The sequence below is a fragment of the Schistocerca americana genome, chromosome 3 (assembly GCF_021461395.2).
Source record: "Schistocerca americana isolate TAMUIC-IGC-003095 chromosome 3, iqSchAmer2.1, whole genome shotgun sequence".
Taxonomy (NCBI): domain Eukaryota; kingdom Metazoa; phylum Arthropoda; class Insecta; order Orthoptera; family Acrididae; genus Schistocerca; species Schistocerca americana.
In genome coordinates this window covers 892,232,168-892,254,588 of record NC_060121.1, presented here as the reverse complement: position 1 = coordinate 892,254,588, position 22,421 = coordinate 892,232,168, and the positions used below count along the sequence as shown (strand labels likewise).

Sequence of the window (22,421 nt, the reverse complement as noted above, 5' to 3'; positions counted from 1 at the left end):
CGTGGCTGCGTGCTGGAAAGCGCAAAGGTTTCCATACCCTCTGCCTTCTCTACTGTCTCATCAACATAAACTGCCCCCCACATCTGTCCTCGGCCTTAACGCTCTTGTGTGAAGAACACGGCAGAAGCTGACGGTCCCATCAGAGCAAGATACTCTCTGACACACTGCGTCGTTCAACAACTTTCGTGAAGTCCTTCTCATTAGCAGGAACCTAGCTCTGGAATAAAATCTGAAGCTTCAGAAGATAGTTAATAAAATATCTACTAATGCAACACTAAGTATCATCGCTGTTCCTGTAAGCATTTGTTACCCCTGTAAATACTTTCTCATTAGAACACATACATTTTGTACACCTATAAATTATTTTTATATCTGTCACTATCATTATGGTTATTATTGACATTATTATTATCATTATTAGTGGGAGCAGCAGCAGCAGCAAACGCAGTATAAGGACTGCCAGTATTAATTTTATCGGTTCGCAGCAGGTTTTATATACTCATATCGTCACTATAGACACTTAAATCGTTTTAATGCTATATGAATTTGGATTCCGTAGAAATGTTGGAACACCTAAGGCAATACTGACCCTACGACTCATCGTAGAAAATAGATTAAGGAAAGTCAAACCTACGTTTCTAGCATTTGTTGACTTAGAGAAAGCTTTTGACGACGTTGACTGGAATACTCTCTTTCAAATTCCGAAGGTGTCAGGGGTAAAATACAGGGAGCGAAAGGCTACTTACAATTTGTACAGAAACCTGATGGCAGTTATAAGAGTTGAGGTGGATGAAAGGGAAGCAGTGGTTGGGAAGGGAGTGAGACAGGGTTGTAGCCTATTCCCGATGTAATTCAATCTGTATATTGAGCAAGCAGTAAAGGAAACAAAAGAAAAATTCGGAGTAGGTATTAAAACCCATGTAGAAGAAATAAAAACTTTGAGGTTCACCGATGACATTGTAATTGTGTCAGAGACAGCAAAGGACCTGATAGAGTAGCTGAACGGAATGGACAGTGTCTTGAAAGGAGGATATAAGATGAACATCAACAAAAGCAAAACGAGGATAATGGAATGTAGTCGCATTAAATCGGATGATGCTGCGGGAATTATATTAGGAAATGAGACGCTTAAAGTAGTAAATGAGTTTTGCTATTTGGGGAGCAAAACAACTGATGATGGTTGAAGTAGAGAGGATATAAAATGTAGACTGGCAATGGCAAGGAAAGTGTTTGTGAAGAAGAGAAATTTGTTAATATTGAGTATAGATTTAAGTGTCACGAAGTCGTTTCTGAAAATATTTGTATGGAGTGTAGCCACGTATGGAAGTGAAACGTGGACGATTAGTAGTTTAGACAAGAAGAGAATAGAAGCTTTCGAAATCTGGTGCTACAGAAGAATGCAGAAGATTAGATCGGTAGATGGTTCAAATGGTTCAAATGGCTCTGAGCACTATGGGACTTAACATCTGAAGTCAACAGTGCCCTAGAACGTCGAACTACTTAAACCTAACTAACCTAAGGACATCACACACATCTACGCCCGAGGCAGGGTTCGAACCTGCCACCGTAGCAGTCGCGTGGTTCCGAACTGAAGCGCCTTGAACCGCTCGGCCACCGCGGCCGCCAGATGGGTAGATCACATAACTAATGAGGAGGTATTGAATAGAACTGGAGAGAAGAGAAATTTGTGGCACAACTTGACTAGAAGAAGGAATCGGTTGGTATGGCATATTCTGAGGCATCAAGGGATCACCAGTTTAGTATTGGAGGGCAGCGTGGAGGCTAAAAATCGTAGAGAGAGCAAGAGTTGAATACACTAAGCAGTTTCAGAAGGATGTAGGTTGCAGTAGGTACTGGGAGATGAAGAAGCTTGCACAGGATAGAGTAGCATGGCGAGCTGCATCAAACCAGTCTCTGGACTGAAGACCACAACCATAACAATGAGTATAATAGATTTAATTCCTAGGTAACTATGATGTAAAAAAGGACTTTATGGGTGAAATTCATGTCCGATGTAAGATATACGATTAAATAAATAAATAAACGACGACGGAATGGAACCATTATACTGAAATTAATGATGGAAAGAACAATTGAATAGCAACAAGATGCCCCATGGCAGTATTGTTGGCGGTGTTTCATTCCAGCAGCAACCATAGTTCCCTGGTATTAGCGATAGGAACGCCGCTCTGCAGACTGACTTACGTCTCAAATGCATGTCGGACGAGCTAGTGACTCTTGATGCCGTCTTCCTGACGTAATCGAAATCGCTGGGTGGCGAAGACTGACGTAAAGAGATTTTGCGAGCCATATAAAAGATGTAAATTCCGTGTGGCAGGACTAAGATTTGGTTCTCTCTTTTCTGGCGCAAGGCACAGTGGTAGTAGGGGAAGATCTTTGTTCCACACTAAGCTGACAAAAGTCGTGGGATGACTCCTGATATCGTGTCGGATCTTTTTTTTTTTTTTTCACTTGCCGCCCTGATTTTACGACCCACCACCTAATTGCTTATGTGGGTCTTTATTGACCACTTAGCGGTCGGTATATGGGTGCTGATATGGCTGAACCTCCACGCCAGACCCCGCATCCGATCGCACCGTTGCCCGTGTCCCGCCACGTGGAGGCGGGTCATAGTTGATCGGGTTTTGTTTTGTCTCTTTTATTTTTTTTTCTTTTACTTAGTTATCTTTGTTTGCTGCTTATCTTTCTTTTCTTTTCTTTATGGCAGCTTTCCCAAACCGTCAAACCGTTTAACAAAAGTTTACATGAAGTTTAAATTTTGAAAAAGAAATACGAAATTGTAGTTTAGAATGAAGAGGGGGAAAGAAGATAGGAGAGGAAGAAGTTTATAGTCCCTCCACCCTGGGCAACTGAGGATGAAAGCCTTGGAATTAGTTGTCAAGCCATTGATCCTCAGTCTCCAGTCCTTAGCTTACCGTTGGATCTCCACTTTCCCGGCACAGTGCAGCAACTCGACATGGCGTGGACTCAACAAGTCGTCGGAAGTCCCCTGCAGAAATATTGAGCCATGCTGACTCTATAGCCGTCTATAATTGCGAAAGTGTTGCAGGCGCAAGGTTTTCTGCACGAACTAACCTCTCGATTCTGTCCCATAAATGTCCGATGGGATTCCTGTCGGGCTGCCTGGGTGGCTCGAATTTTCCAAATTTTCTTCAAACCAGTCGCGAACAAATGTGACCTGGTCATAATTCCATAGTTGTTTGGGAACATGAAGTCCATGAATGCCTGCAAATGGTCTCCAAATAACCGAACATAACCATTCCCTGTGAATGATCGTAGATTCAGTTGGAGCAGGGGACCCAGTCGATTCCATGTAAACAGAGCCCACACCATAATGGAGTAACCAACAGCATGTACAGTGCCTTGTTGCCAACTTTGGTCCATAGGTTCGTGGGGTCTATGCTGCACTCAAACCTACAGTCAGCTCTTACCAATTGAAATCGGGACTCGTCTGGCCCGGTCGCGGTTTTCCAGTACTGTAGAGTGCAACCGATATGGTCACGAGCCTAGAAGAAGTGCTGAAGGCGATGTCGTGCTGTTAACAAAGGCACTAGCGTCGACCATCTCCTGTCGCAGTCCATTAACGCGAAATTTCGCTGCACTGTCCTAACGCATACCTTCGTCGTAAGTCCACATTGATTTCTGTGGTTACGTCACGAACTGTTGCTTGTCTGTTAGCATTGACAATGCTACGCAAACCTTGCTGCTCTCGGCCGTTAAGTGAAGGCCTCGGCCACCGTGTTCTCAGTGGTGACAGGTAGTGACTGAAATTCGATATTCTCACCACACTCTTGACACTGTGGACGTCGGAGTATTGAATTCACAAACGATTTTCGAAACGGAATGTCCCACGCATCTAGTTCCAACTACCATTCCGTGTTCCAAGTCCGACATATCTTGTCGTGCGGCCATAATCACGGCGGATATTTTTTCACATGAATCACCTGAGTACAAATGACAGCTCCGGCAACGCACTGTCCTTTCATACCTTGTGTACTCGATACTACAGTGATCTGTATACGTGCATATCGCTAGCCCATGACTTTCGTCGCTTCAGTGTGTGTATTCTTTTAAAAAGTCATCCTGCTACTGAGTAAATGAGTTCCTATCAAAAGATAAATTTGTTCTGATTGTTTCATCGATGGAAATATGTTCCTGACTAAAGAAATTGTACTAAAGCAGCTGTTTTTTCCCGTCTGTCTTACTGAGAGAGCGCATCACTGATCGTCCTTTTAGAAAACTACAAACAGGTAGTCCTTGCTGGATCCTAGACTTCCAGTGAGCGGGGTAAGACGCAATGCTAAGGTAAGTGCGTTTAATTGCAGGTTTATTAGGATGCTATCTGGTCTCCATCGAAAGGGTGCATATTGGTGTTTCTGTCACTCACAGGACTGAACACGCCGTAGTATAAAGTAAACCCGACAAGGGCAGTAACTGGGTACTCTTGCATCCTCTACCAACATGAGGTTGATTAGGCTGCCCATAGCGATTTGTTTTGTGCATCCCGCAAAGTTATAATTCCCATGCGCGGGATTTAAAAAAAAGAAGAAAAAAAAGGAACAGGACCTTTCTGTAGGAAATTTAATGTAGTGTAGTTTTCGAGTTATTCAAGAAAGACGTACGAAAGAGATCTTCAAACGCATCACTTTTCCCAAAAAAATGGTTCAAATGGCTCTGAGCACTATGGGACTTAACATCTGAGGTCATCAGTCCCCTAGAACTTAGAACTACTTAAACATAACTAACCTAAGTACATCACACACATCCATGCCCGAGGCAGGATTCGAACCTGCGACCGTAGCCGCAACGCGGTTCCGGACTGAAGCGCCTTGAACCGCTCGGCCACAGCGGCCGGCTCACTTTTTCCACATTCAGCCCCCACTGATCAGCATTCGTAGCACTACCTCCTACAGCTGTACAAAAATTTTGCGACTGCACGGATTACTTCCCACATTCGACTATTTTTTGTCTTCATTGACCGGCTTAGTCAAGAACTTAAAAATTGTAAAACTGATGTTTGAGTAAATTTTACCCATCAATTTTGTGAATTTTAACAGCATAAAATAAGCAAGTACATCGTCATATTAGTGAGGTCTTCTAACTGCGAAACTACTGCGCTTAACTATGAATCGAATTGCAAATGTTTTAATGTTATCCTTTCATTACGCTCACGATCACGTTTAAGTTCAGAATGTTAACGAAATAGACGACTATGCTGGTGCTGTAAAAGCCCAATCAGTAGAGAAAGACAGGTGGAATGTGGGAAATAATTCGAGCATTCGTAAGTTTTTGTACAGTAGTAAGAAGGAGTGCCCCAACAACACACTGGATATCCTGACAACTGGGCGCTGATTGTAGCAGTGGGCATGTGTTTCAAGACCACTTTTCTACGTCTTTCTTAAGTAATTTGAAAACCACGGCCTCCAGCAAAAATGTACCCAAATACAAAATATAATTACATTAAATTTCCCACAAAATGGTCCTGTTCACTTTTTCTATACGACTAATAGTTTACGAGTACTTTATGAAGGCCATATATACACTGAAGACACAAAGGAACTGATACACCTCCCTAATATCGTGTAGGGCCCCCGCTAGCACGTAGAAGTGCCGCAACACGAAATTGCATGGACTCGACTAATCTCTGAAGTAGTGCTGGAGGGAACTGACAGTGTTAATCCTGCAGGGCTGTCCGTAAATCCGTACAATTACGAGGGGGTGGAGATCTCTTCTGAACAGCAGGCTGGAAGGCATCCCACATATGCTCCATATGTCTGGGGAGTCTGATGGCGAGTGGAAGTGTTTAAACACAGACTAGTGTCCCTGGAATCACTCTGTAACAATTCTGGACGTATGGAATGTCGCATTGTGGTACTTGAACTGCTCAAGTCTGTCTAAATGAACAATGGACATGAATGGATGCACATGATCAGATAAGATGCTTACGTACGAGTCACCTGTCAGAGTCGTATCTAGATGTGTGAGAGGTCCCATATCACTCCAATTGCACATGCTACACACCATTACAGAGCCTCCACCAGCTTGAACAATCCCCTGCTGAGGTGTATGGTCCACGGATTCCTGAGGCTGGGTCCATATCGTACACGTCCATCCGCTAGATACAACTAGAAAACAGACTCGTCCGACCAGGCAACATGTTTCCAGTCATCAACAGTCCAATGTCGGTGTTGACGGGCACATGCGAGGCGTAAGGCTTTGATCGTGCAGTCAGCAGGGGTACACGAGTGTGCCTTCGGCTCGGAAAGCCTATATCGATTCTGTTTCTTCGAATGGTTCGCACTCGACACTTGTTGATGGCACAGCATTGAAATGTGCAGCAATCTGCGGAAGGGTTCCACTTCTGTCACGATGAACGATTGTCTTTAGCCGCCGTTGGTCCCGTTCTTGCAGTATGCTTTCCCGGCCGCAGCGATGTCGGAGATTTTATGTTTTCCGAACATGGTACGCTCGTGAAATGGTCGTACGGGAAATTCCCCGCTTCATCGCTATCTCGAAGATGATGTATCCCACCGCTCGTACGCCGACTACCACGTATAAACTCACTTAAATCTTGATAACTCAATATGGTAGCACAGTAACCGAACTAACAACTGCGCCAGACACTTGTTGTTGTTGTGGTCTTCAGTCCTGAGACTGGTTTGATGCAGCTCTCCATGCTTCTCTATCCTGTGCAAGCTTCTTCATCTCCCAGTACCTACGGCAGCCTACATCCTTCTGAATCTGCTTAGTGTATTCATCTCTTGGTCTCCCTCTACAATTTTTACCCTCCACGCTGCCCTCCAATACTAAATTGGTGATCCCTCGATGTCTCAGAATATGTCCTACCAACCGATCCGTTCTTCTAGTCAAGTTGTGCCACAAGCTCCTCTTCTTCCCAATTCTGTTCAATACCTCCTCATTAGTTATGTGATCTACCCATCTAATCTTCAGCATTGTTCATTAGCACCACATTTCGAAAGCTTCTATTCTCTTCTTGTCTAAACTATTTATCGTCCATGTTTCACTTCCATACATGGCTACACTCCATACAAACAGTTTCAGAAAGGACTTCCTGACACTTAAATCTATACTCGATCTTAACAAATTTTTCTTCTTCAGAAACGCTTTCGTTGCCATTGCCAGTCTACATTTTATACCCTCTCTACTTCGACCGCCATCAGTTATTTTGCTCCCCAAACAGCAAAACTCCTTTACTACTTTAAGTGTCTCATTTACTAATGTAATTATTCCCTCAGCATCACCCGACTTAATTCGACTACATTCCATTATCCTCGTTTTGCTTTTGTTGATCTTCATCTTATATCCTCCTTTCAAGACACTGTCCATTCCGTTCAACTTCTCTTCGACGTCCTTTGCTGTCTCTGATAGAATTACAATGTCATCGGCGAACCTCGAAGTTTTTATTTCTTCTCCATGGATTTCAATTCCTACTCCAAATTTTTCTTTTGTTTCCTTTACTGCTTGCTCAATATACTGATTGACTAACATCGGTGATAGGCTACAACCCTGTCTCACTCCCTTCCGAACCACTGCTTCCCCTTCATGCCCCTCAACTCTTATAACTGCCATCTGCTTTCTGTACAAATTGTAAATAGCCTTTCGCACCCTGTATTTTACCCCTGCCACCTTCATAATTTGAAAGAGAGTATTCCAGTCAACATTGTCAAAAGCTTTCTCTAAGTCTACAAATGCTAGAAACGTAGGTTTGCCTTTCCTTAATCTTTCTTCTAAGATAAGTCGTAGGGTCAGTATTGCCTCAGGTGTTCCAACATTTCTACGGAATCCAAACTGATCTTCCCCGAGGTCGGCATCTACCAGTTTCTCCATTCGTCTGTAAAGAATTCGCGTTAGTACTTTGCAGCTGTGACTTATTAAACTGATAGTTCGCTAATTTTCACATTTGTCAACACCTGCTTTCTATGGGATTGGAATTATTATATTCTTCTTGAAGTCTGAGGGTATTTCGCCTGTCTCATACATCTTGCTCACCAGATGGTAGAGTTTTGTCAGGACTGGCTCTCCCAAGGCTGGAATGTTGTCTACTCCGGGGGCCTTGTTTCGACTCAGGTCTTTCAGTGCTCTGTGGAACTCTTCACGCAGTATCATACCTCCCATTTCATCTTCATCTACATCCTCTTCCATTTCCATAATGTTGTTCTCAAGTACATCGCCCTTTTATATACCCTCTATATACTCCTTCCACCTGTCTGCTATTCCTTCTTTGCTTAGAACTGGGTTGTCTTGTATAGGTGTTTCCGACTGTAGCGCCGTATTCTGACTTTACGTATATCGCTGTGTTTGAATACCCAGTTTCTTTGTCATTTCACTGTAACATTGCTGGTTGCATAAAACTACATCGATAGGGGCAGCTGAATCAGCCTGCGTAAGGGCGAACCAGCAACAGATACGAATCTGCTCGGTATAGCGAACAATGTCATAGCTGCCACGTATTTTAGGGTGGCGCCCCTACTGCGCAGGAATAGATTGCATTATGACGTCGTGGTATAGCTGAGAACAGAGATGAAAGACTACCGACCGCTCGTCGACGGGCAGGTTGAGGGTGATGCTGCCCGCGGTGTCCTCCCCATATGTGACGTAGCCGAAGAAGCCGATGAGGGCGTACAGCGAGACGACGACCGCCATGGCGATGTTGAGGACGCCTCCCAATCCCAGGAAGTGCTGCGGATGCCTCATCTCGTTCTCCACCGGCATCACCTGCAAAGACATCATCACACGCTCAGCGTGTCTCTAAACTGCTGTTGTTGCTGCAGCCTGCGGAATTTTACGCACCTCATGTCTCTGTTACGATCGGCTGCACAGTGACTAGGTAATTATTTAACTCATCTTCCATACATCAAATGCACGATTTACACGGAAATGACATGCGGTGTATCACATTACAGGCTAAAAGTACATGATACCTGAGGCGTGTTTGGAAGCAACCATTTAGCGAGTACTAAATAACTCTGTGGTACAAATAAAATGCAAATAAAGATATTAGTCTTCAACAACATTCACATTGTAAATGAAATATATATGAATTTAACACTTCTCGTTTAACATTCCATCGACAACGTTGTCATTAGAGAAATTTAACAATGAATGAAAACGCATTATTCTAGCCTTAAATTAAAAAAAAAATATCTCAACAGAATCAAAGCTGTTGTACGGAAGGAACAATTGAAGATTTAATTTTTTTTACTAGACATTATACTTCGCATCGCTTACGCCATCTCCAGGTCCACTAGATACCATTCCTTGGCCCATATATCGCAGAAGACATACACTGAAGAGCCAAAGAAACTGGTATAGGCATGCGTATTCAAATACAGAGATACGAAAAAAGGCACAATGCGGCGCTTCGGTCGGCAACGGCTATATGTGTCTGGCGCAGTTGGTAGGTCGGTTACTGCTGCTACAATGCCAGGTTATCAAGATTTAAGTGAGTTTCAACGTGGTGTTTTACGCGACGCACGAGCGATGGCACACAGCATCTCAGAGGTAGCGGTAAAGTGGGGATTTTCCCTTATGACCACTTCAGGAGTGTACTGTGAATATCAGGAATCCGGTAAAACATCAAATCTCCGTCATCGCTGCGGCCCGAAAAAGATCCGGCAACAACGGCACTAACGACGACCGAAGGGAATCGTTCAGAATGGCAGAAGTGCAGAACCTTCCGCAAATTGCTGCAGATTTCGTTGCTGGGCCATCAATAAATGTCAGCGTGTGAACCATTCAACGAAACATCATCGATATCGGTTTTTGGAGTCTAAGGTCCACTCGTGTACCCTTGATGACTACACGACACGTCCGCAGCTCGTGGTCGTGCGGTAGCGTTCTCGCTTCCCACGCCCGGGTTCCCGGGTTCGATTCCCGGCGGGGTCAGGGATTTTCTCTGCCTCGTGATGACTGGGTGTTGTGTGATGTCCTTAGGTTAGTTAGGTTTAAGTAGTTCTAAGTTCTAGGGGCTGATGACCATAGATGTTAAGTCCCATAGTGCTCAGAGCCTACACGACACAAAGCTTTACGCCTCGACTGCGGCCGTCGACAGTGACATTGGACTGCTGATGATTGGAAACATGTTGCCTGGTCGGACGTGTCTCGTTTCCAATTGTATCGATCAGGCGGACACATACGGGTATGGAGACAATCTCATGAATCCATGGACCCTGCATGTCAGCAGCTGACTGTACGAGTTGTTAGAAGCTCTGTAATGGTGTGGGACGTGTGAAGTTGGAGTGACATGGGACGCGCCAAAGGTTTAGGAACAACTCTGACAGGTGGCAAGTAACTAACGATCCTGTCTGATCACCTCCATCCATACGTGTCCATTGTACATTCCGATGGACTTGGACAATTCCGGCAAGACAATGCGACACCTCAGATTTCCATAATTGCTACAGAGTGCCTCCAAGAACACTCTTCTGAGTTTAAACACTTCCACTGGCGACCAAACCCCCCACATATGAAAGTTATTGAGCATATCTATGATTCCTTGCTACGTGCTGTTCAGAAGAGATCTCCAGCCCCTCGTACTCTTACGGATTTATGGACTGCCCTGCAGGATTCATGGTGTCAGTCCCCTCCAGCACTACTTCAGACATTAGTCGAGTCCATGCCATGTCATGTTGCTGTACTTCTGCGTGCTCGCGGGAGCCCTACATAACATTAGGCATTTGTACCAGTTTCTTTGGCTCTTCAGTGTATAATACAAGCCATCGTTGGTTGCGTACATCAGGAATGTGTGCACTACAACGTGTTGTCAATTCTGTGACCATATGGATATAATCACAGTGAAGGCAACACCTTGTACTTTGTACGCCCCTGACGTATGTAATTCACGACAGCTAGTATTATATGAGTTCTATGATATATGCGTCAAGGAATGAAATACTATTTTGGTTTACGGTTGACCTGAAGTCTTGCCCAATGACTTCCCACACCAAAACGTCTGGTGTAACAGCGCATTGGAAGAATAGGACGTCTCTCTAAGTTGCCTCCATACTCGGCAACCATGGTCAATTGGCGTAGTGTGGAATCGTGTTCCGTTGAACACAATGCGACACCGTTCATCAGGAATCCATGCTTTCAGGTCACTCCAGACGCAGCTGTTCGTATCGAGGTGTTAAGCACAGCTGACACATGGGCCAGCACTTCGGACCAGTAGTGCAGGAGGTCCGCTATTCGTGGTCTAGTGGTTAGCGTTGCTGCCTCTGGGTGACTGGGACCTTGTTTCGATTCCCAGGTGGTCGCGAATTTTCTCCTCCCAGCTACTGGGAGTTGTGTGATGTCGTTAGGTTAGTTAGCTTTAAGTAGTTCTAAGTTCTAGGGGACTGATGACCATAGATGTTAAGTCCCATAGTGCTCAGAGCCTACACGTCCTCATCATTTCATCACCATTCAGAAATATGGCGATACTGGACAGTGAAGAGATTGAGAATATTTACGGGCCCTGATAACCACGCAGTTGAGAGCCCCACAAACCAAAAATCATCATCATTAGTAGTGCAAGACGACACAGATATTGCAAGGAGTCCATTGCAGGTATTCGGATGGCAGGCGCGAACGTAAAGCAGTTCTAGTGTGCATAGAGTGATCCTCTCTTGTGGTGGTCATACAAGGCCAACCTGATCCTTGACAGTCACATCTCAAAGCCACACAAGTGTCCATGATTTGACCAACTGACCATTGGAGACCCACTACGAGGCCCCTTTCAAACTCTTCCAGGTGCTGGTAACGCTGTATCACATGGGTATGCAATCATCCCACGTCCGTCATACTGATCACTCTACAGCTGACGATGTTCCCAGCCATTATACACCCTACCAGGCCTGGTAGGAAAAATATTAATGCCCTCTGGTGGCAACTCTGCCCATACCAGAATACTGGAATTCTAATCATTTACTTACCTGCTGATGGTGTGTACATCTACAAAGTTACATTGTGTTATGTGGTAGCTTATGCCCAAACAGTCATGCAACTTATTGTACAATGTAATACACTATGTGATCAAAAGTATCTGGACACACTCAAAACATACGTTTTTCATATTAGGTGCATTGTCCTGCCACCTACTACCAGTACTCCTTATCAGCGACCTCAGTAGTCATTAGACACCGTGAGAGAGGAGAATGGGGTACTGTGTAGAACCACGGGCTTGGACCGTGGTCAGATGATTGGGTGTCACTTGTGTCGTACGTCTGTATGCGAGATTTCCACACTCCTAAACATCCCTAGGTCCACTGTTTCCGATGTGTAGGTGAAGTGGAAACTTCAAGGGACACTTACAGCAGAAACGCGTACAGGCCGACCTCGTCTGTTGACTGACTGATACCGCCAACAGTTGAAGAGGTTAGTAATGTTTAATAGGCAGACATCCATCAGACCATCACACAGGAATTCCAAACTGCATCAGGGTCCACTGCAAGTACTACGACAGTTAGCCAGGAGGTGAGAGAACTTGGATTTCATGGTCAAGCGGCTGCTCATAAGCCACACATCACGCTGGTAAATGTCAAACGACGCCTCTCTTGGTGTAAGGAGCGTAAACATTGGATGATTGAAAAGTGGAAAAACGTTGTGTGGAGTGACGAATCAAGGTACATAATGTGGCGATCCGATAGTAGGGTGTGGGTACGGAAAATGCCCGGAGAACGTCATCTGCCAGCGTGTGTAGTGCCAAAAGTAAAATTCGGAGGCAGTGGTGTTACGGTGTGGTCGTGTTATGCATTGAGGGGCATTGCACCCCTTGTTGTTTCGCGTCGCACTATCACAGCACAGGCCTACATTGATGTTTTAAGCACCTTCTTGCTTCCCACTGCCGAAGAGCAATTCGGGGATGGCGATTGCATCTTTCAACACCATCGAGCACCTTCAAAGTGCACGGCCTGTGGGGGAGTGGTTACACGACAATAAAATCCATGTAATGGACTGGCCTGCACAGTCCTGACCTGAATCCTATACAACAACTTTGGGATGTTTTGAAACGCTGACTTCGTGCCAGGCCTCACCGACCGACATCGATACCTCTCCTCAGTGTAGCACTCCTTGAAGAATGAGCTGCCATTCCCCAAGAAACCTTCCAGCACCTAATTGAACGTATACCTGCTAGAGTGGAAGCTGTCATCAAGGCGAAGGGTGGGCCAACACCAAACTGAATTCCAGCAATACCGATGAAGGGCGCTACGATTTTGTAAATCATTTTCAGCCAGGCGTCCGGATACTTTTGATCACATAGTGTACGCACACCCCAATAATCAGTACAGTCGATTCTTTACTGCCAGTGATATTACTTCTTCTTCTCTTTTGTTATGGTGAGGAGTGTTATCTCCTGGAGCCTTGGGAGCTTTGTTTAACTGGCTCGTGACAGTGAGGTGAAAAGGAGCAGAATGCCGTAAACTCGTACCGTGCCGAAAGCAGCCCCTGACCGGGTATAGTACAGGGAAGTCTCTGTATCTCGTCTCTGCACAAGAGCCGGTGTGCCGTAAAAGCTGCATTGTGCGAGATACTAGAAGCAGTTCTTTCTGGCGAGAGGAAGATCTGAACGCCAGGTGAAGCACTCACAACTTGGGACCGTTGGATCAACTGTTGTCAGCAGCCGCGACAAAAACGGATCTTCATTTAAATCCGAATAACAGCGACTGTGAGTGTTTCACAATAATAATCTCAGCAGAATGTGCGTTTCCCCACTTGTGTCTACATGCAAGCCTTTCTTTTGGCTGGGTTTGGATACCTGTCATGTAGTGGGAGAGGTATTCTGCCTTTCTCCCTGCACCACATAATTATTGGTTAAGTATGACAAAATCCGTGAGAGTAGTATTCATTAAACTTGTTTAAAAGGCAATAGTTTCTAGCTGCGAACTTTCGTCCACTTGTTAACCGCTTATATGTCTGATCCAGTAGGTAAATCGTTCTTTGACGTCTTATGGTAATAAACTAAATTGCTGTAGTGATCACCGGTTTTCATTTGTAGTTACATGATTGCCTTCATTAATATATACATTTGAGTTATGGTATCTCTACTTTCATGCTTAATTGCGTCACGGCTACTAATTTTCATTCAATAAGACGTTATCCATTGCATGACATTCTTTCTCTGAAATTTGCATGATAGTATGGGGAGGTTCCCTTCCCTGTAGGACACTGGAAATCGGTGTAATAAACAATTCAGCCGACACCTTGTGACACTTATTTTTGATCTATCTGTATCGATATTTCTATGTCAATTTGTAGTATTCCTTATGTATAATGGTGTATCTTTCATGGAAATTCTTTGACTTTTTATATAAACGAGGGTTGTTCAGAAAGTAAGTTCGCCGGCCGCGGTGGTCTAGCGGTTCTAGGCGCTCAGTCCGGGACTGCGCGACTGCTACGGTCGCAGGTTCGAATCCTGCCTCGGGCATGGATGTGTGTGATGTCCTTAGGTTAGTTAGGTTTAAGTAGATCTAAGTTCTAGGGGACTGATGACCACAGATGTTAAGTCCCATAGTGCTCAGAGCCATTTTTGAACCAAAGTAAGTTCCGATCGGTCGCGAAATGGAGACCACAGTGGAAACCAGAAACGTTTTATTTGCAACAGTTAGGTACGCCTTCCACCTACTCCTCTACATAGTCGCCGCTCCAGCTTCGAGTTTTGTCGTAGTGTTGTATCAACTTTCCAATATCCTCGTCATAGAAAGCTGCCACCTGTGCTTTCGACCTGTTATCTGCACTGGTCTGCAGCTCGTTGTCTGTGGAAAAATTTTGTCTTCATAGCCAGCAGGTCTTGTGAACAGGGATGAGACTCAGGGGGAGCCAATTACGGACTGTATTGTGGATGATCAAAAACTTCTCATCGGAAACGCTGCAGGAGCGTCTTCATCGCCCCTGCAGAGTGCAGCCGAGAATTGGCATGGGGAAGGAACTGCTCGACAGTTGTGTTATGTGGGCTGCATGACACAGGCGAAATCTCTAACCAGGCCATCATACTCGGTGGGAGACGCTATTCCCTACGCATCTTTACGTGCTCACTGTCATTCAAAACCGAAAAGAGCGATGCGACATGATCAACGGGCATACTAGAGACAGTACCCAACACATCTGTGCAAATCTTTACCGGATTTCCGCAGTGGTTTCCATTTCGCGACCGATCGGAACTTACTTTCTGGACAACTCTCGTATATCAGTTATGTGAACTTTTGAACGGTGTTCTTTAGATTATGCTTGTGAATTTAAATAACTGCTGAAATGATTGTTATATAATGTATTGTAAATGACTTGGTACATAGTTAGGGAAGATAGGGTTGAATGTACCAGATGTGGGGAAGCCCCGCGGCTATGGAAGTAGCCTGGTGGAGTGGGAAAGATGTGGTTGGTGCGCAAGTGGCAGCTCGTCCTTTGTGACGGGTAAGCAGTGTGGGCTGAGCAGTGCTGTGGTTAACGCATCGCTAGCAGCAGCGGATAATTGTGGCTCATATTCATGATGTTTTGAGGCCAGAAGAGCTTATGGCCCTCGGATGCCACATTTGGTGATCCCATCATCATGGCATGGCTTTTGGCCCTATAATAATATAATTTCGATTCCAAGAAGATTTGTAACAGGGCGAGGCCAACAGTATTGTTATGATTGCATCGCTGCACCGTTAACAGTCACTGAAAATTGCGCCACCAGTGCTGCCAGCCTTCCACTAAATTGTTTACAGTTGGAACTCTGTTTGTGGACAAGGTATTTGTGAAATTTTCGTTGATTTTAATAATAATTGTGTTGTTGCTAAAAACTCTATCTTACGCCCGTGATTATCCTTAATCAGTAGCCTGGGCAAGAATCCTATCCTAGTGAATTTCACTCCGAATGTCCTAATTTATTATGAGAAAGTGTCTGAACTTAAATATAATACTGTGTTATCATTTGCACAGCCAATAATATTTATGAGTAAGTCAAAATACTACCTATGAAAGCACATTTGTTATTTCAAGAGTTGTAGTTTGTTGTGCTTTACTTAATTAATAATTAATGATAAGAATATCTTCTGGTAAACCTTGCGGGATGTAAGGTCGTGGTCCATGAAACTCTTCAGCTCCTAACGTTTCGTCCAGTGCTTCGCTGGACATCTTCAGAGGGGTGTTTCTCCTCCGGTGAGTCGGCAAGACTCACCGGAGGAGAAACACCCCTCTGAAGATGTCCAGCGAAGCACTGGACGAAACGTTAGGAGCTGAAGAGTTTCATGGACCACGACCTTACATCCCGCAAGGTTTACCAGAAGATATGTCATCCGGTCGTGAAAGCCTTCATACAATGATAAGAATACTTACCATTTCTCATACATAATGTGGTAGTTTTGTTAATGAGCAAGATTCTTCAAATCATGAAAGTTTAAGCGTCCTCATGTGTTAGGATAGCTAATGAAGCAATGCAAAGGCTCCTTCAGAGCCAGTGTAGTCAGATCTACATTCTGTTTAGTTGCTTCAAATCGAGTTTAAGGATTAACTATTTGCAGTGTTATCAATTGCAATGCACGTTGGTTAATGCACAGGCATGGAGACCCTGTACTAAGCAATGCAGATCGCCTGATTAAAATTCAGAATCATTTCAACCTTTTCCTGTTGAGTATTGCTATTAGTTTCATGTGTGTCGGTAATTGGCTTTATAAACTGTTACACCTAGTTCATTTAAGGTACGTGTTGTTGAGAGGTATATGTTACTGTTTACTATCTCACTGGCCATTTGTTTGTTAGTAGCACAGTTACCTGCAAGGTTAGGTTACTGTGTTGTGGTAGAAACAGATGTAAGTGTGTGTGTGTGTCAAAGAAGATTACGTTTACCTTAGCACTGCCTTCTGCTTTAACATTTTGCTTGACACAAGAACGCCTAATTAGGCTGGTGACCTTTTTTAATATATAATGTTACAGCTTGCCTTTGTGCTACGAGGAAGTCTACTCCTGAACCACCGTTTACTATTGATTAATTGATTATACTCTGCTGGAGTGTTTCGGAAACGAATCCCAGTTTGATTGCTCTCTTTCCATTAGGTTAATTCACGGTCACAACTTCGAAAAATTCCTCGCACAGGTATAACGTTAGCATGCTAACAGAATCTTCCGTTGGTTCTTAGAAGAACAACATTATAATAAATGAAAAGCACCAGTTTGCTTTTGTTCTACAACATTACTTTTATTGTGTTAACCAGTAGAAGTTCGTCAATGTTCTAGACGTGTTACTTCTCTTCCAATGTTGTTTGGAAACATTCTAACTTATTTGGTGACAATACTCTGTAAATGTCTGAAGATGGCCTTGTAAGCCGAAAACCGGTTACACAATAAAAGTAATATTGTAGAACAAAGCAAACTAGTGCTTTTCATTTATTATAACGTTAGCATTGGTTGCCGTTTGAGGTGGTCAGTGGTACCGTTACAACCTCGCAACTGACATCCGACCATGTCTTTTGAGTGCTTCACTTTTTTTGTCAGGCAATGTATCTACAACCACGAATGAACAGAGAAATGCAGAGCGACTCACCACTCCTATCCCCTCCATGGCGAAGACGACAGTGCTGAAGAAGAGCGGAAAGCGTGCGACGTCCACACTGAGGGGCAACTCGCCGGGGTCATTGAGGTAACGAAGCATGTAGTAGAGCGTGCAGGCGAAGCCCACCACGATGCAAACGTTGGCAGTCGCCGAGAAGGGCACTAGGTACTTGAGGTTGCGCAGCAGGCAGCTGGGCACCAACGGCAGCAGTAGCAGGACCGTGTAGATCCGGATGTCCAGCTGTGCCCACGGGAACCACTGGTCGCATACCTGTTTCAGGAGACAGAGTGTACACGTGAAGGGTGATCACTAATGGACTTCTAGTGTAGATGCAGTGTGGGCATGTAAATGTACACGTCCAGCTGCAACCACGTGAACTGCAGGTCACACAATTGTTTGGCGGGATGGAATGACAGGTAAAGCGTCATTGCTAACGAACCTCTAGTGTAGATGCAGGATAGATGTATAGAAGTGCGTGTCCTGCTGTGCCCATGGGAACTGCTGGTCACGCGCATGTAGAGTGAGTTAGAATGTACACATGAAGAGTCATCACTAATGGGCATAAGGTGTCAGTTAGTTACATCTTTCATATATCACCCTTATACCAAAATGATGTGGAACGAGTCAGTTTTACGTGATATACATTGATCAGCCAGAATATTATGGCCACAGACTTGCTATCAATATAAACCCACTCAGGCGATAGCAGCGTCACCTGGGGAGGCATAACTGCTAGTCAGACACACGCATGTTGCATCAGTGAGTGTGCTGTCCGTTTGCAGAATGGGGAAGATGCGTGGTCTATCTGAGTTTGACCAGTGACAGATTGTGAGGGCCTGGAGAATCGGCAAGAGCATTTCGGAAACTGCAAGACTTGTCGGCTGTTCGAGGAATGCTGTGGTGAGTGCCTTCAACACGTGGCGAAACTAAGGTGAAACCACGTGCAGATGTCATGTGGTTGGCCATCGAAGTTTCGTGACAGATATAAGATGTAGTAGGCTGGGCAGACAGGTAAAACAAGACAAGTGCCACACTGTGGCTAAAGTGAAACCACGTCCAGACATCCTGTGGTTGGGCTGCCACACCTCACTGCAGACGTCAGACGTTGTAGGATGGGTAAGCTGGTACAACAAGACAGACGGCGTGCAGTGGCTAACGTGAAACCACATCCAGACGTCATGTGGTTGAGCGGAAACCCCTCGTTATAGATGTCAGATGTCATAGGTTGTGCAGGCTGGTAAAATAAGACAAATGGCGCACTAACATCAAACTTAAATGATAGGCAAAGTGTGTCTAGACACTCAGCGCATCGAACACTTTGAACACTGGGCCTCTGCAGCTGACGATCCAGCATTTGCCAATATTAACACCACAACATTGGCAACTGCGACTAAAATGGGCATGTGACCAACGGCACTGGACGCTGGCGCAGTGGCAGCGTGTCGCATAATTTGATAAATACCGATATATTTTTCATCATACAACGGAGAGGGCGCAAATCCGTCCTCTTACAACCGGAAAGCTACAAGCTACTTGACACCAGTACTACAAGATGGAGACAAACTGTCGGCGGCCCAATTATGCTCTGGGGAACTTTCACGTGGGCATCCATGCATCCAGTGGACCTCTTGCAAGGCTGGACGGCAGTGGCATTTTTCAACAGGATAATGTGTCATGTCTCAAGGCTAGGAGGGTGACAGAGTGGTTAAGGAACACACTGGCTTGCTCCAATCGATACCTTGGCTCTCCAGTTCTCCAAATCTGAACCTGATCGAACACATCTGTGATGTGATTGAATGTGGCGTAAGAGTTCATCTTCCTCCTTGGGAATTAGGTAACTTGTTGGAGGAGATGTTGTGTTAAATACCTTCTGAGACATATTAAAGCCTCACTGCTTCCATACCACAACATATCCGTAACATACTGGAAATTAGATAGGTGGTCACAATGTTTTGGTTGATCAGTGTATATACATGATTAGTGTTAACATTAATGAACACATTATGTTGGAACCTGCTCATGTAACAACACAACTTTTTTTTTAACTAGCTACCAGTTTGAACCAAGAATTAGTCAGTAGAGTAGAAGGAACTGTTCAGGTTGAAAACTTGATTCGCCATCTACCACACATTTTACGTTATTGGAAAAATCACAAAAAATTTTTGTTGTTACATATTGAACTCCTTTCTCAGCCAGTGACACTTTTAACAATGGGTAATGAAGGTCATTTGTCCCTGTATTGTTGTAGGTATGTACATCAATATTCTTCTCAGATTGTGATGGTGTGGATACAGTCAATGTGCACGTTCGGCTGTGCCCACAAGAATTGCGGTTCACACAGTTGTGGTGTGATATTGAGTGTACGGGTCAAAAACCATCACTAGTGAACATCTTGTGGAGATGCAGATGCACGTGTCCCTTTGTGCCTGTGGGAACTGCAGTTCACACAGTTGTGGTGCGATGTGGCGTGTACAGGTGAAGAGCCATCATTAATGGCCATCATTAATGGCCTTCTTGTGTAGATGCAGATGCACTTGTACAGCTCTGCCTGTGTTAACTATGGGTCATACAGTTGTGGTGCGATGTGGAGTGTACAGATGAAGCGCCATCACTATTGGCCTTCTTGTGTAGATGGAGATGTAGATGTCCAGCTGTGCCTGTGGGAACAGTTGCTCACACACCTGTGCGGTGAGGTGGAGTGTTCACATGAAGAATCATTAGTAATGACATTCTGGTGTAAATGGAGCGTGGTCATGTAGACGTGGAAGTCCAGCCGTGCCAACTGGGTGTGCTTCTCGCACACCTGTGCAGAAAGGTGGAGTGTACAGGTGATAAGTCTTCACTAATGTGATAATGCTTGTTAAGAGGATCACAGCCATGTAAAAATTGCATTTAAAGCAGTGTCCATGGGTATTGCTGATCACACAACTGTGGATCGAGGTGGAGTGTACATGTGATGAGTCTTTACTAATGGGCTGATGTTTGTAGCAGCAGCATGGCTGTGTGTGTGTGTGTGTGTGTGTGTGTGTGTGTGTGTGTGTGTGTGTGTGTGTGTGCAGATCCAGCTGTGCATATGGAAACAGCTGATCACAGCTCTTCGCACTTAGACACAAAAAACACATCAGTAGTGTTCCATCACTGTATTGACGAGCAAGTCCAGCTAAAGACAGGAAATCCCTCTTCATACCCTCTTGTACTGAATGGAAAACACGGGAGTGTAAGGCGGATGGAGCCAAAGAGATGTAGTTAGAGACGATAGAAACTACACGTTATCAAAGTGATGAAAACCCTTAATACAGGGTGTTACAAAAAGGTACGGCCAAACTTTCAGGAAACATTCCTCACACACAAAGAAAGAAAATAAGTTATGTGGACATGTGTCCGGAAACGTTTACTTTCCATGTTAGAGATCATTTTATTACTTCTCTTCAAATCACATTAATCATGGAATGGAAACACACAGCAACAGAACGTACCAGCGTGACTTCAAACACTTTGTTACAGGAAATGCTCAAAATGTCCTCCGTTAGCGAGGATACAGGCATCCACCCTCCATCGCATGGAATCCCTGATGCGCTGATGCAACCCTGGAGAATGGCGTATTGTGTCACAGCCGTCCACAATACGAGCACGAAGAGTCTCTACATTTGGCACCGGGGTTGCGTAGACAAGAGCTTTCAAATGCCCCCATAAATGAAAGTCAAGAGGGTTGACATCAGGAGAGCGTGGAGGCCATGGAATTGGTCCGCCTCTACCAATCCATCGGTCACCGAATCTGTTGTTGAGAAGCGTACGAACACTTCGACTGAAATATGCAGGAGCTCCATCGTGCACGAACCACATGTTGTGTAGTACCTGTAAAGGCACATGTTCTAGCAGCACAGGTAGAGTATCCCCTATGAAATCAGGAAAACGTGCTCCATTGAGCGTAGGTGGAAGAACATGGGGCCCAACAAGGCATCACCAACAATGCCTGCCCAAACGTTTACAGAAAATCTGTGTTGATGACGTGATTGCACAATTGCGTGCGGATTCTCGTCAGCCCACACATGTTGACTGTGAAAATTTACAATTTGATCACGTTGGAATGAAGCCTCATCCGTAAAGAGAACATTTGCACTGAAATGAGGATTGACACATTGTTGGATGAAACATTCGCAGAAGTGTACCCGTGGAGGCCAATAAGCTGTTGATAGTGCCTGCACACGCTGTACATGGTACGGAAACAACTGGTTCTCCCGTAGCACTCTCCATACAGTGACGTGGTCAACGTTACGTTGTACAGCAGCAACTTCTCTGACGCTGACATTAGGGTTATCGTCAACTGCACGAAGAATTGCCTCGTCCATTGCTGGTGTCCTCGTCGTTTTAGGTCTTCCCCAGTCGTGAGTCATAGGCTGGAATGTTCCGTGCTCCCTAAGACGCCGATCAATTGCTTCGAACGTCTTCCTGTCGGGACACCTTCGTTCTGGACATCTGTCTCGATACAAACGTACTGAGCCACGGCTATTGCCCAGTGCTAATCCATACATCAAAAGGGCATCTGCCAACTCCGCATTTGTAAACATTACGCTGACTGCAAAACCACGTTCGTGATGAACACTATCCTGTTGATGCTAGCCGGCCGCGGTGGTCTAGCGGTTCTAGACGCGCAGTCCGGAACCGCGCGACTGCTACGGCCGCAGGTTCGAATCCTGCCTCGGGCATGGATGTGTGTGATGTCCTTAGGTTAGTTAGGTTTAGGTAGTTATAAGTTCTAGGGGACTGATGACCACAGATGTTAAGTCCCATAGTGCTCAAAACCAATTGAACCATTTTTTGTTGATGCTACCTACTGATGTGCTTGATGCTAGTACTGTAGAGTAATGAGTCGCAT

General features: G+C 44.8%; 1 protein-coding gene across 1 annotated transcript in view; it reads right to left on the bottom strand.

The window, feature by feature from the left end:
* Positions 1 to 22,421, bottom strand: part of LOC124606478 (proton-coupled amino acid transporter-like protein pathetic) — a 145,611-nt gene that overhangs the window by 9,916 nt on the left and 113,274 nt on the right. The window contains exons 7-8 of the mRNA XM_047138460.1: positions 17,537 to 17,815; positions 8,579 to 8,757 (exon numbers count right to left, since the gene is read on the bottom strand). Coding sequence (XP_046994416.1) covers positions 8,579 to 8,757; positions 17,537 to 17,815 — 458 coding nt within the window. The remainder of the gene's footprint in view (positions 1 to 8,578; positions 8,758 to 17,536; positions 17,816 to 22,421) is intronic.